At 67.4% G+C, this 12,940-nt stretch overlaps 1 protein-coding gene across 1 annotated transcript; it reads right to left on the bottom strand.

The window, feature by feature from the left end:
• Positions 1 to 240: 240 nt before the first annotated feature.
• Positions 241 to 11,030, bottom strand: STARD10 (StAR related lipid transfer domain containing 10). The gene is made up of 6 exons (XM_074572210.1): positions 10,823 to 11,030; positions 4,204 to 4,351; positions 3,776 to 3,879; positions 3,561 to 3,678; positions 2,990 to 3,042; positions 241 to 743 (listed from the first exon to the last, which is right to left on the bottom strand). Exons 1-6 carry the CDS (start codon positions 10,982 to 10,984, stop codon positions 516 to 518), a joined length of 813 nt encoding a protein of 270 aa, XP_074428311.1. The 5' UTR covers positions 10,985 to 11,030; the 3' UTR covers positions 241 to 515.
• Between the last annotated feature and the right edge of the window lie 1,910 nt (positions 11,031 to 12,940).

The following is a 12,940-nucleotide window of genomic DNA, read 5'->3' as shown; positions in this document are numbered from 1 at the left end:
GGAGAAATGAAGGGCACTTTGGGTTTGATGGGGACAAGGTGGGTGTCCCGCGGCGGCCACGAAGGGACCGGGGTGGTGGCAGCCCCCAGGATGCGGGGGGTGGGGGGGTGGGAGAAGCCCAGCACGACCCCCCCGCCCCCCCAAACAGGGGGGGTGGCAGCGGGGGAGCCAAAATCACGGGGGCATCCACTCCCCCCGAGCCATCGAGTGCGTGCGAGGGACAGAAAAGACATTGGAATGGGGGGAATCTGGGAGGAATTTGGGGGGGAACGGGGACAAAATGACCCGGGGTGGGGGGGTGGGGAGCCCAGCATGGCCCCCCCCTCCCCAAACAGAAGGGGTGGCAGCAGGGGGGGTCCCCCCAGAACCAAAATCATGGGAGCGTCCCCCCTGGAGCCATGGCGTGTGCGCGAGGGGCAGAGAAGACATTGGAATGGGGGGAATTTGGGGGGAATTTGAGGGGGGAACGGGAACAAAATGACCCGGGGGGGGTGTGTGTGTGAGGGGGGGGTGTCTCAATTGACACTGTCCTCGTCGCTGGCCTCGGCGCGGTCATCCTTGGCCTCCGGCAGGGCGCTCTCGTCGATGTTCTCCAGGGAGTCGGCGTGTTGGAGGGAGAGCTCGGAGAGCGGCAGCGCCGGGAGCCGGCTCTGCTCCGGGAAGAGCCAGGGCTTGAAGTGGGGATCGTGCCTCTCCTTCCAGGCGGGGTACTTCAGGCAGGCCTTGTACATCTTCTTCATGGCCTAGGGGAGGGGGGGGGGCGGGGAACGGTCCGTCAGTGTCGTGTGTCCCCCCCGCCATTACGGGGGAGGAAGGTCCTCCAAGCTCTCCCAGCCTTCCCTGGAGCGCCCCAAACGCTTGCAAGGAGATCAATGGAGCGTTGGAGGAACGGAAAAGGCTCACGGGCGCCCAAAAGGCCGTGGGAGATGAAGACAAGATGGTCCCACCACTCGTGGGATGAGCTTGCTAGTTCTCAAGGCCATCGCGCCCCATAAGCGACCTTTGAAAAGCCGTGGGAGATGAAGACAAGTTGGTTCCGCCATTCATGTGGCGAGCTTGCTAGTTCTCAAGGCCATCGCGCCCCATAAGTGACCTTTGAAAAGCCATGGGAGATGAAGACAAGTTGGTTCCGCCATTCATGTGGCGAGCTTGCTAGTTCTCAAGGCCATCGCGCCCCATAAGTGACCTTTGAAAAGCCGTGGGAGATGAAGACGAGATGGTTCCACCACTCGTGTGGCGAGCTTGCTAGTTCTCAAGGCCATCACGCCCCATAAGTGACCTTTGAAAAGCCGTGGGAGATGAAGACGAGATGGTTCCACCACTCATGTGGCGAGCTTGCTAGTTCTCAAGGCCATTGTGTCCAATAAGTGACCTTTGCTTCGTTATTTCCTGTTCAATATAGTCATCAACGAGCTGGGTGAGGGGACAGTGTTTGCTGGTGACACCAAGCTGGGAGGGGTGGGTGACACCCCAGAAGGCCGTGCCACCATCCAGCCAGACCTGGGCAGGTGGAGAGTTGGGTGGAGAGGAACCCGATGGAGTTCAACACGGGCAAGTGTAGGGTCCTGCCCCTGGGGAGGAACAACCCCCCGCACCAGGACAGGTTGGGGCTGACCCGCTGGAGAGCAGCTCTGCAGAGAGGGACCTGGGAGTCCTGGTGGGCAACAGGTTGCCCACGAGCCAGCCATGTGCCCTGGTGGCCAAGAAGGCCAGTGGTCTCCTGGGGGGCATCCAGAAGAGCGTGGCCAGCAGGTGGGACAAGGGGAAACGGGCACAAACCGGAATGAAGAAAATAAGGAGAAGTTCATTTTGAGGGTGGCAGAGCCCTGGCACAGGCTGCCCAGAGAGGTGGTGGAGTCTCCATCTCTGGAGACATTCCAAACCCATCTCCAACCTGCTCTGGGTGACCCTGCTCTGGTGGGACCGGGTGGTCTCTGAAGGTCCCTTCCAATTCAGTGGCTCAGTAAGAGAGGGGAAGATTTTTCCCAAGAAACACAATACCTGGGGAGATTTTTCCCCAAGAAGATGGTACCTGGGAAGGTTTTTCCCAACAAAGACCATTCCTGGGAACATCTTTCCCAAGAAGACCATAACTGTGAAGACTTTTCCCCAAGAAGATGGTACCTGGGAAGATTTTTCCCAAGAAAATCATATCTGGGAAGATTTTTTCCCAAGAAAGAACATACCTGGGAAGATTTTTCCCAAGAAGATCATAGCTGGGAAGATTTTTTCCATGAAAGAAGACCATACCTGGGAAAGTTTTTCCTGAGAAGATGGTACCTGGGAAGGTTTTTCCGAACAAAGACCATACCTGGGAAGACTTTCCCCAAGAAGATGGTACCTGGGAAGACTTTTTCCCAAGAAAGAACATACCTGGGAAGATTTTTTCCCAAGAAGATCACAGCTGGGAAGATTTTTCCTAAGAAGATGGTACCTGGGAAGATTTTTCCCAAGAGAGACCGTAGCTGGGAAGATTTTTCCCAAGCAGGTGGTACCTGAGAAGATTTTTCCCAAGAAAGAAGAAGTTTGTGCCTGGGAAGATTCCCTGTAAAAGATGCTGGAGCTGGGCCCAGCGATCTCTTCATCTCCGTCTTTTTCTCTCTCTTTTCCATCCTCCATCCCTCCGTTTCTCCTCTCTCTCAGAGCCATTAAGTACCGGTTGGAGTCATTAAGTAACGACCTTAAGCTTGCCCTAATTAGTGCCAGGCCTGACCCATTCCCGCGGGCTCGTTAAGAGCCGCACTAATTATTTTGGGGAAACTACGAAATGTTCGTATCCGGACCCGGAGGTTTCTCTCCCCTTGGTCCGCGCCGGTGGGGATTTATGGATCGGAAGTCACTTAAACACCCCCCCACCCCCCACCCCCCCCCGGCTCTGGCTTTCCTGAGAGTGGGATGGAGCCGAGGTGGGGACGGGGGGGCGACACACACGGGGACACCCCTCGCCACCCCCACCCCCCCGCCCCCCGTGTCCTCCCTCCCGACTCACCTTGGGGGCCAGGAACTGGGAGGATTTGTTCACCACCCATTTCGGCAGGGAACCTGGAGAGAGAAGGTGCGGGGGGGTGGGAGGAGACAGGCTGGGACCCCCAGTGCCGCCTTCCCCCCCCCCCCCCCCAAGTCACCCTCCTTGGGGACAGGAGGGCTTGGGGACACCCCTCCAGAGAGGTGGGGGGGGGGTGGGGGACAGGACAGACAGACACAGGACATTCCAGGGAAATGGGGGTTCCACCCAAACCGCTCCCACCTTCTTTCCCAAAAAAAAATGCTATTTTCGCCGCTGCTTCTACCCCAAAACAGGGATTATTTCAAGAGAACCGGCCCAAAACGTTCCCACCCTGCCTGCATCCCTGCCCCCGCCGAAATCCCCCCACCCCCGACTCCCAGCTCCCAAATCCCCCCCCACCCCATTAATTAACCTCGTTAGCACAGCCCCCCCACAGCGGAGGGTGACAATCCCTGGGGGACAGGAGGGCAAGACGGGGGTGGGCTCAGCCTCCCCGGGGTGGGGGGTGGGGGGGCACAAGGGACATTTCCCCCCTCCCCCCCCCCAAATTTACCTTTGGGGTCCACCTGGGCCAGGTAGGTGATGGTGCAGCTCTTGGCTCCCGTCCCCTCGATCAGGTAGCCCGTCTGGATGGAGACCGCTCGCACCATGTCCTTGCGGGGGGGGTACTTCTGCAGGAGGGGGGGGGACGCGACGCAGGTCAGTGGCAGGATGGGGTACACCCTGACACCCCCCCCGCACCCTCCAACCCCCTCTCCCAGGACTCACGGGGTGCTTGACGGAGTAGTTCATGATGATGTAGTCACTGCCCATGGGCAGCCAGGAGCGGAGCGTGATGACGTCCCGGTTCTTCAGGGGCTTGGGACACTTCCCTGGGGGAGACAGCGGGGGGGACGGGGACAGACACCGGCGTGAGACACCCCACACCCCCACCTCCCTCCTTCCAGCATGGGCATCTCCTCTGGGGGATCCCCTCAAATACCCCCAAACCTGGTACCCAGGCTCATCCCAGGGATGCCCAGGCACCTCCCAACCCAGGGATGTGGTACCCAGGGATGCGGCTCCCAAAGATGCGGTACCCAGGGATGCGGCTCCCAGGGATGCAGCACCCAGGCATGCGACACCAGGGGTCAGCCCCCCCTAACCCCAGCCCTGGGACACCCCCCAGCCGCCCGCCCCCCCAGCCCCCTCCTCACAGGCGTAGTAGCCCACGTCGGAGTTGACGGTCAGCTTCCCGATGTCGAAGGTCTCGATGACGTTGGTGTCCCATTTTTTCCGGTACTCGATGTCATGCAGCACGTCGTAGAGCGTCTCCGCCGGCACGTCCTTGCACTCCATCCTGCACTGCAGGGGGGGGCAGCTGAGAAACTGCCCTGGCTGGGGGGGCGGCCATGGGGACCCCCCAGGAGGGTGGCCATGGGGACCTTGGGTGGGAAGGTGGCCATGGGGACCACCAAGAGGATGGCCATGGAGACCCCCAGGCAGGTGGCCATGGGGACTCTGGGTGGGAAGGTGGCCTTGGGGACAGCGGGTGGGAGGGTGGCCATGGGGATCACCAGGAGGGTGGCCATGGTGACCCCCGTGGGAGGACAGCCATGGGGACCCCTGGGATGGAGGGCAACCATGGGGAACCTCGGGTGGCAGGGCAGTCATGGGGACCGTAGGTAGGAGGGTGGCCATGGGGACCCCCCAGGATGGAGGTAGGACATGGGGAACCCCCCAGGTGGGAGGACAGCCGTGGGGACCCCCGAGGGAGGGTGGCCATGGAAACCCTGGGCGGGAGGGCAGCCATGGGGACACTGGGTGGGAGGATGGTCATGAGGAACACTCCAGGTGGGAGGGTGGCCATGGCGACCCCCCAGCATGGAGGGAGGCCATGAGGACACCGGGCGTGAGGGTGGCTGTGGGGACTCTGGATGGGAGGGTGGCCATGGCGACCCCTGGGATGCAGGAAGACCATGGGGAACCCTGGGTGGGAGGGCGCTGTGGGGACCGTGGGTGGGAGGACGGCCATGGGGACCCCCAGGAGGGTGGCCATGGGGATCCTGGGTAGGAAGGTGGCCATGGGGACCCCCGAGGGATGGAGGCTGTGAGGAACCCCAGGATGGAGGGAGGCCATGGGGACCCCTCGGATCGTGGGAGCCCATGGAGAACCCCAGGAAGGTGGCCATGGGGACCCTAGGTGGGAGGACAGCCATGGGGATCCCCAAGAGGATGGACATGGGGACCCCCAAGAGGATGACCATGGGGACCCTGGGTGGGAGGACTGCCATAGGGACCCCTGAGGGAGGGTGACTGTGGGGACCCTGGGCAGGAGGGTGGCCATAGGGACCCTGGGCAGGAAGGTGGCCATGGGGACATCCAGAAGGATGGTCATGGGGATCCCCAAGAGGTGGGAGGGCAGCCATGGGGACCCCTGAGGGAGGGTGGCCATGGGGATGCCCCAGGATGGAGGGAGACCATGGGGACCCTGGGCGGGAGGGTGGCCGTGGGCACACCCAAGGGAGGGTAGGTGACCGTGGTGACCCCTGGGTGGTGGGGTGGCCATGGGGACACCTGAGTGGGAAGGTGGCCATGGGGATCCTAGGCGGGAGGACAGCCATGGGGACCCCTGGGAGGGAGGATGGCCATGGGGACCCCCGGGTGGGGGTCACCTCTCAGACTCCCCAAAACCCCCGGCAGCCCCCCTCCCTGAGGAGCCGGATCCTGACCAGCAGCTCAGCCCAGTCTGTCCCAGTCCAGCCCAGTTGGCCACCCAGAGCCATGTCGCAGCCTGGGCATGCGGGGCTGAGCCCCGGCTGCCAGGGGGACCTTCTTGGGGTGGGGGGGACAGACCCTGCCCCCTCGCTTCTCCCCCCATTGCCCGTCACGCCCCCCAGAGTAGCATCCCAGCATGGGGGGGGCTGGGGCATGGGGCCAAGCCCCGCGCCGTGGGGCAGAGGGGGGAGTCCTGCACCCCCCCCGGGTTGGTTGTCCCCAGGGACAGCTCCAGACCCTCCTCTGCCCCCCCAGACCCCCAGCAGCCAGCGGGGGAGAAGCTAGGCCCAACCCCACGGAGCCCATACCTGCCCCATGGAAACTATCTCCAGCCCCACAGGGCCTTGCCCAACCCCACAGAGCCTGTCCCCGATGCCATGGAGCCTATCCCTGCCCCACAGAGCCTGTCTCTGCCCCATGGAGCCCATCCCCAACCCCACGGAACCTGTTCCCAAGCCCACAGAACCCGTCCTCAACCCCACGGAGCACATCCCTGCCCCATGGAGCCTGTCCCCAACCCCACAGAGCCCATCCCTGCCCCATGGAGCCCACCTCCAACCCCATGGAGCCCATTCCCCAGCCCCATGGAGCCTGTCCCCAGCCCCACGGAGCCTGTTCCTGCCCCACAGAGCCTGTCCCCGACACCATGGGGCTTGTCCCTGTCCCACCAAGCCTGTCCTCAACACCACGGAGCCCGTCCCCAGCCCGACAGAGCCTGTCCCTGCCCCATGGGACCTGTCACCAGCCCCACAGAGCCCATCCCTGCTCCACGGAGCCTGTCCCCAACCCCATGGAGCCTGGCCCTGGCCCACGGAGCCCATTCCTTCCCCACGGAGCGTGTCCCCAACCCCACAGAGCCTGTCCCCAATGCCATGGAGCTCGTCCCTGCCCCATGGAGCATGCCCCCAACCCCACAGAGCCCATCCTCAACCCCACAGGGCCCATCCCTGCCCCATGGAGCCTGTCCCCAACCCCACAGAGCCTGTCCCCAGCCCCATGGAGCCCATCCCTGCTCCACCGAGCCTGTCCCCAAGCCTGTCCCCAACCCACAGAGCCCGTCCCCAACCCCACAGAGCCTGTCCCCAGCCCCACAGAGCCCGTCCCTAAGCCTGTCCCCAGCCCCACGGAGCCTGTCCCCCTGCGCCTTCCACTGCAACCCCTCCGTTTGTCCCAAAAGCCTGGCAGGGGACAGACTGGACAGTGGTTCTGGGGAGCACAGCCCCGGGGTAAGGACCGGGGATGGGGGGAGGTCTGGCCAGGAGAGGGGACAGTGCCACCGGGGAGGGATCAGGGAATCGGGCGCCCCAGCCCTGGGTCAATATTGACTCTGAGGAGGAGGAGGAGGAGGAAGAGAAGGAGGAGGAGGAGAAGGAGGAAGAGAAGGAGGAGGAGGAGAAGGAGGAAGAGAAGGAGGAGAAGGAAGAGGAAGAGGGCAAAGGGTGCAAGGGGCCTCCCCTGCCCCACGGATTTTGCAGGGAAGGGGCTTGGGGGGGGGACACACACTCCGTGCCAAGTCCCCAGGGCTGTGTTGGACACGAGGGGACAGCCATGGGACAGGAGCAAACCCAACGGGGAGACACACCCCCCCGTGCCTGGTGGCCCCGTGGCCACCTTGGGGCCACCCTCAGAGAGGCCACCCAGGTGGTTGGGGACCCCCAGCATGGAGAAACCCCCACCACCCTGGGGGTCAGCGCAACCCCCTGCCCCACATCCTCAGGGGGCCACGAAGCCCCGGCTCGGTCCTCTCTTGCCCAGGTGGCCACCAGGGCCACGCGGGTCATTAATTAAAGAGAAGATGGGCCGGATGCTCGGCAGCATCGTTAGCCTCCGCGGCTAATGAAGGTGACATGATGATTAAGCGAGGAGGGGGAGCGGGGGTCCAGGCAGGGGACACCCCAGAGCCCCCCCGCCAGCTCCATCCCCATCCCAATGCTTCCCAGGGGATGGCTCCCGGCCACCCTTTGGGACCAGCCAGTCCCCAGCGTCCCTCCTGGGGCGGGAGGGGACTCTGGTCCCCCAGGCCGGCTGCCCCACCAGGGTGGGCAAGGGGCCGGGGGGGTGGGGGGGGCGGATCCCGGCCAGAGTTCCCCCCATCTCTTGGGCATGGGGGGGGGGGGGCGGGGGGAACGGGCAGCCCCAGGTCCCCGTGGATGAATCAGCCCCCGGGGTTGTGTCAGGTCCCGGTGGCACAAACTGGTTTCCAGTCTCCAGAAAACAGGTTAGACGAGAGCTGCATCCCTAATTGGGGGGGGGGGGGGGGGGGGGGGAGGGGGGGGGCGGCGGGGCCAGGCCTTCCACTTCCATTTAATTACAGAGCAGAGAAGAGGGAGGAAAACAGCCCTGGGGAGGCTGGGGGCGGGGAGGGGGGGGGGCGGCAGGATGGAGGGGGTACAGAATGGGGGGGACACGACACCTCCAGACACCACCCCTGCCCCATGAAGCCGCCAACACCCCCCCCACCCCCCCCCGCCCCGTGCCACTTCGCCGACGTCACGGGTGGTATCGCGGCACCGAATCCAACGGGAACATCCCGTCCCGAGTGTGGGGTGCGGGGTCTGGGTGACGCTGGGGACCTGGGGGGGTGGCACAGGGTGTGTCTGTCCGTCCGTCCCCCCCCTCAACCACGGTCCCCGACACCTGCTCATCACGGGCAGGGCATGGACGTACAAACTCCCAGCGGGATCCTTCCAAGCAGGATCCGGCCGGGAGGGTGCTGGGGGGGGGAGGGGCAGGATTTGGGGGGGGGGGGGGGGGATGCGGGGCTGGGTGCCGGCGAGGGGCTCGGAGAGCTGGAGGCGGGGGTGGGGTGCCAGGGAGGGAGAGGGACAAAGGTGGCCGGGGGGAAGGCGGCCACCCCCAGAGTAAACACGGACCTTGGCCTTTCGGGGACGAAGAGGCTCCTGGGTGGGGTTTCACCCAGCAGCGCCCCCCCCCCCACCCCCGAACCCACCCCCCCCCCCTCCCCCCGGCATGGGGAGGGAAGGCTCGGGGACCCCGCGGTGTGGCTTCGGGGACACGCCGTGCCAAGCCCTGCCAGGACATCCTGGTGCGGGGCTGGTCCCCTGCCAGGCAGACGTGGCACAGCCGGATTGCCGGGACGGGCAGGGGACAGGCAGAGGACGGGCAGGGGACATTCCCCCCCCACACACCCCCCGCCACCCTCCCTGCTTGCCCCCCGGCACCCCGATCCCACCAGAGCCATGCTGGGGACACCGGGGGGCTCGGCACGGGGGGCCGCAATGCCCCACAGAGCTGTGCTGGGGTGATGGCCAGACCCACGGCGATGGGTCGCGGTGTGGGGCAGGGCTCACTCCTCTGCCCCACACCCCCGGGACCGTGTCCCCCCACCCCCCGCCACGGGGCTCGCTGCCACCTGGGCATGGCGGGGACCTGTCACCGTGTCACTGCAGCCCAAACATGCAGCCGCGGGGGGCTCTGCCATGCCGGTGAGCCAACCCTCCGGTGGCGGGGGGGGGTGGGGGGGGATCTGGCACAGCCGGTGCCACCGTCACCGCTGTCACCGTCACCGCCGCCACCCCAGGGACAGGTTTCCCCGGCGCCGCTTGTTTGTGCGGCTGCTGCAGCGCAGCGTGGGAGCAGGCCGCGCTGCCACCGCCGCCACCACCGCCACCAGGCCTCGGCACGGCGACACAACCCGTGGCACCGGACGGGGACAGCTTCGCCCAGGTCCCCCCGGCAGGGACGGGGACACCGGCCAGCCCCGCAGAGAGCCGGGCAATGGCTCCAGCATGGCACGGTGGCCCGCGGCCACCGGCAGCCCCAGCCTGGTGCCGCTCGTGTCCCAAGTTTTTCCCCTTTGATCCCTTGTCCCCGCTCTGCTGGAGGGATGAGCACGCACCGGTGGGTGCCAGCCCGGCACGGTGGCACCGGGGACGGAAGGGACCTGCCAGAGGACGCAGAGGGACCCCCTGGGCTCTGTTGGGGGAGAAGGGGTTGCAGGGTGGCGAGGGACAGCCCCAGTGGGGACAGCTCGGATGGGGACAGCCCCAGTGCCCAGCAGGTCCCCAGGAGCCCCCCAACCCCACGGGGTCCCCAGGGGCATGGGAGGGGGGGACAGGCAGCACCCAGACCCCATGGTCCCACACCCCCCGGGTATCCCTGTTTGTCCCTGCGTGAGTCCCCAGTCACCCCTCTGCACCCCCCCACCGCGTCCCCAGGGGTCCCCCCTTATCCCTGCGCACCCCCGGGGTCTTGCTTGTCCTGGGGTCCCCACTCACTCCCAGGGTCCCCGCTAACCCCTGAGGTCCCCACTCACCCCAGGGTGCTGCATCGCCCCAGGGTGCTGGTTCACCCCCCAGACCCCCACTTGCTGGGGGGTCCCCATTCACCCCAGGGTGCTGCATCACCCCTGGGTCCCCACTTGCCACAGGGTGCCCACTAACCTCTGGGTTCCCTCTGCTCACCCCTGGGGTCCCCACTCACCGCAGGGTGCTGCATCACCCCAGGGTCCCCATTTGCTATGGGGTCCCCGCTCACCCCAGGGTGCTGGTTCACCCCCCGGCCCCCAATTCCTGTGGGGTCCCCACTCCCCCCAGGGTGCCGCATCGCCCCAGGGTGCTGGTTCACCCCGCAAGCCTCACTCACTGTGGGGTCCCCACTCATCCCGGGGTGCTGCATCACCCCAGGGTGCTGGTTCACGCCCCTGGCCCCCTCTTGCTATGGGGTCCCCACTCACCCCGGGGTGCTGGTTCACCCCCCAAGCCCCACTCACTGCGGGGTCCCCGCTCACCCCAGGGTGCTGCATCACCCCAGGGGTGGGGTCCCCGCTCACCCCTGGGGTCTACACTCACCCCAGGGTGCTGGTTCACCCCCCAAGCCCCACTCACTGCGGGGTCCCCGCTCACCCCGGGGTGTTGCATCGCCCGAGGGTCCCCACTTTGCCTCCAGGTCCCCCCCGGGGATCCCCTTCCCCCCCAGCCCCTCCCGTCCCAGGGTCCCCCCCCATCCCCGGCCGGGGTGCCGCCGGTAGAGGATGCGGGATGGGAGATGCGGGGTGCGGGGGGGTGCGGGGGTGTGCGTGTGCGTGCGGTGTCTCACCTTGATCTTGTGCAGGGAGCGCTCGGGCTCCAGCAGCTGCACCCAGACGGCCACCCCCGCCTTGCTGTAGGTGAGGCTCCAGCCGCGCTCCGACTCGCACTCCGCCCGGAACGCCCCGAAGTCCCTGTCGTCGGGGATCTGCACGCTGTCGCGACCCGACATGGCCCCGACACAGGCGCCCCCCTCCCCCCCGCCTTTTTTTTCCCCCCCCCGGCCAGCCCTAGGCGCTCCGGTGCCGGTGCCGCGGGTCGCGGCGGCCCCTACGGCGGCGGCGGCATCGCCGGGGCGCGGGGCGCGATGGGCCGGGGCGGGGCCGGGGCGGGGCCGGGGCGGGGCCGGGGCGGGGGCGGGGCCGGCAGCCCGGGGGCGGAACGGGGGTGGGGGGGCAGAAGAGAGCCCGGGAGCGCCGGGAATGGGGGAAACCCGGGGAGGGAAACCGGGAGGTGGGGGGGACCGGGAGGCCGGGAGAGACCGAGGGGGGAGCCTGGGGGCGGGGAGAGGCCTGGCGGGGGGGGAGACGGGGGGGGAACCGGGAGGCGGGGAGAGACCTTGGGAGGGGAGGGGGGACGGGACCGGGAGGTGGGGAGAGACCAGAGGGGGGGAGCCTTGGCGGGGGGAAACCCGGGGGGGGAAACCGGGAGGTGCGGAGAGACCTGGGAGGGGGAACCGGGGGGAGCACCGGGAGTCGGGGAGAGACCTGGGGGGGAGGAGCGCGGGGGGGGGACGACCGTGGAGGCGGGGAGAGACCGAGGAGGGGGGAGCCCGACGGGGGGGGACCGGGAGGTGGGGAGAGACCTGGGGTTGGGGGGACCGGGGGTGGGGACCGGGGGGGCGGGGAGAGACCCGGGGAAAGCGGGTTGGCGGGGGGGAGCCCGGGGGGGGAAGCCCGGAGGGGAAACCGGGAGGTGGGGAGAGACCTGGGAGGGGCAACCGAGGGTGGGGGGACACCGGGAGCACCGGGAGGGGGATGCAGCCCGGGGGCGGCACTGGAGGGGGGAGGAAAGAGCCCGGGAGCACCGGGGAGGAGGAGGGAAACACGAAGGACGGGACCGGGAGCATTGCGGGGGGGAACCCCGGGGGGGGTAACCCGGGGGCGGCACCGGGAGGGGGGAGAGACCTGGGGGGGGAGCCCGGGGGGGTGACTGGGGGCGGGGGAGGAGAAAGCCCGGGAGCACCGGGGCCGGGGGGGAATCTCGGGGGAGGGGACCGGGAACGCCGGGGGGGGGGGGGAACCGGAAGCACCGGGGGGGGACAGGACTGGGAGCATCATGGGGGAGAGCCCGGGAATAGCGGGGGCGGGGGGGGGGAGGGAGGAGCAGTGGGCGGGGGGAGAACCGGGGGGAGAGAAACCGGAGCACCCGGGGGGGGAGGCGAGCCCGGGGGCGGCAACTGGAGGCGGGAGAGCCCAGGAATACCGGGGCGGGGGGGAACCTGGGGAGGAGCCTGGGAGCACCGGGTACCAGCATCCCTAGTGCGAGCATCCCGGGTACCAGCATCCCGGGTACCAGCATCCCGCTACCAGCATCCCGCAGCCTTTCCCAGCCCAGCTTATCCGCGCCCCCCCGGGCAATTCCAGCTGTGGGGAGCAGCCCCCCCCCCCCCCCCCCCCGCGCCGTGCCCAGGCAGGGCCCCCCCCCACCCCGTGCTCCTGCTCCCACGCTGGGCAGAGCCCGGGCCCAAAATAGGCCCCGCGTCATCTGCGGGGCCAGAAACCCTGCGAGGGGGGGAACGGGGGAGATGGGGGGGCTGGGGGAAATGAGGAGCTGGGGAAACTGGTCTGGGGGGCTTGGAAACTGGGAGAACTGGGCTGGGGGAACGGGGGGAACTGGGCTTGGGGGGGGCTAGGGGACTGGGGAGCTGGGGAAGCTGGGCTGGGAGGCTTGTGAACTGGGGGAACTGGGGAGCTGGGGGGACAGGGGAGCTGGGCTGGGGGAGGTGGGGGAACTGGGGAAGCTGGGCTGTGGGGGCTGGGGGCACCGAGGGGCTGGGCAAACTGACCTGCGGAGCTGGGGGCACTGGGGAGCTGGGCTGGGGAAGCTGGACTGTGGAGGCTGGAGGAACTGGGCTGGGGGAGATGGGTTGAGGGAGTCATGGAGGCTGGGGAACTGGGGGAGCTGG

Source organism: Larus michahellis, chromosome 1 (genome assembly GCF_964199755.1).
Source record: "Larus michahellis chromosome 1, bLarMic1.1, whole genome shotgun sequence".
Lineage (NCBI taxonomy): Eukaryota > Metazoa > Chordata > Aves > Charadriiformes > Laridae > Larus > Larus michahellis.
This window is presented reverse-complemented; position numbering and strand designations above follow the sequence as displayed.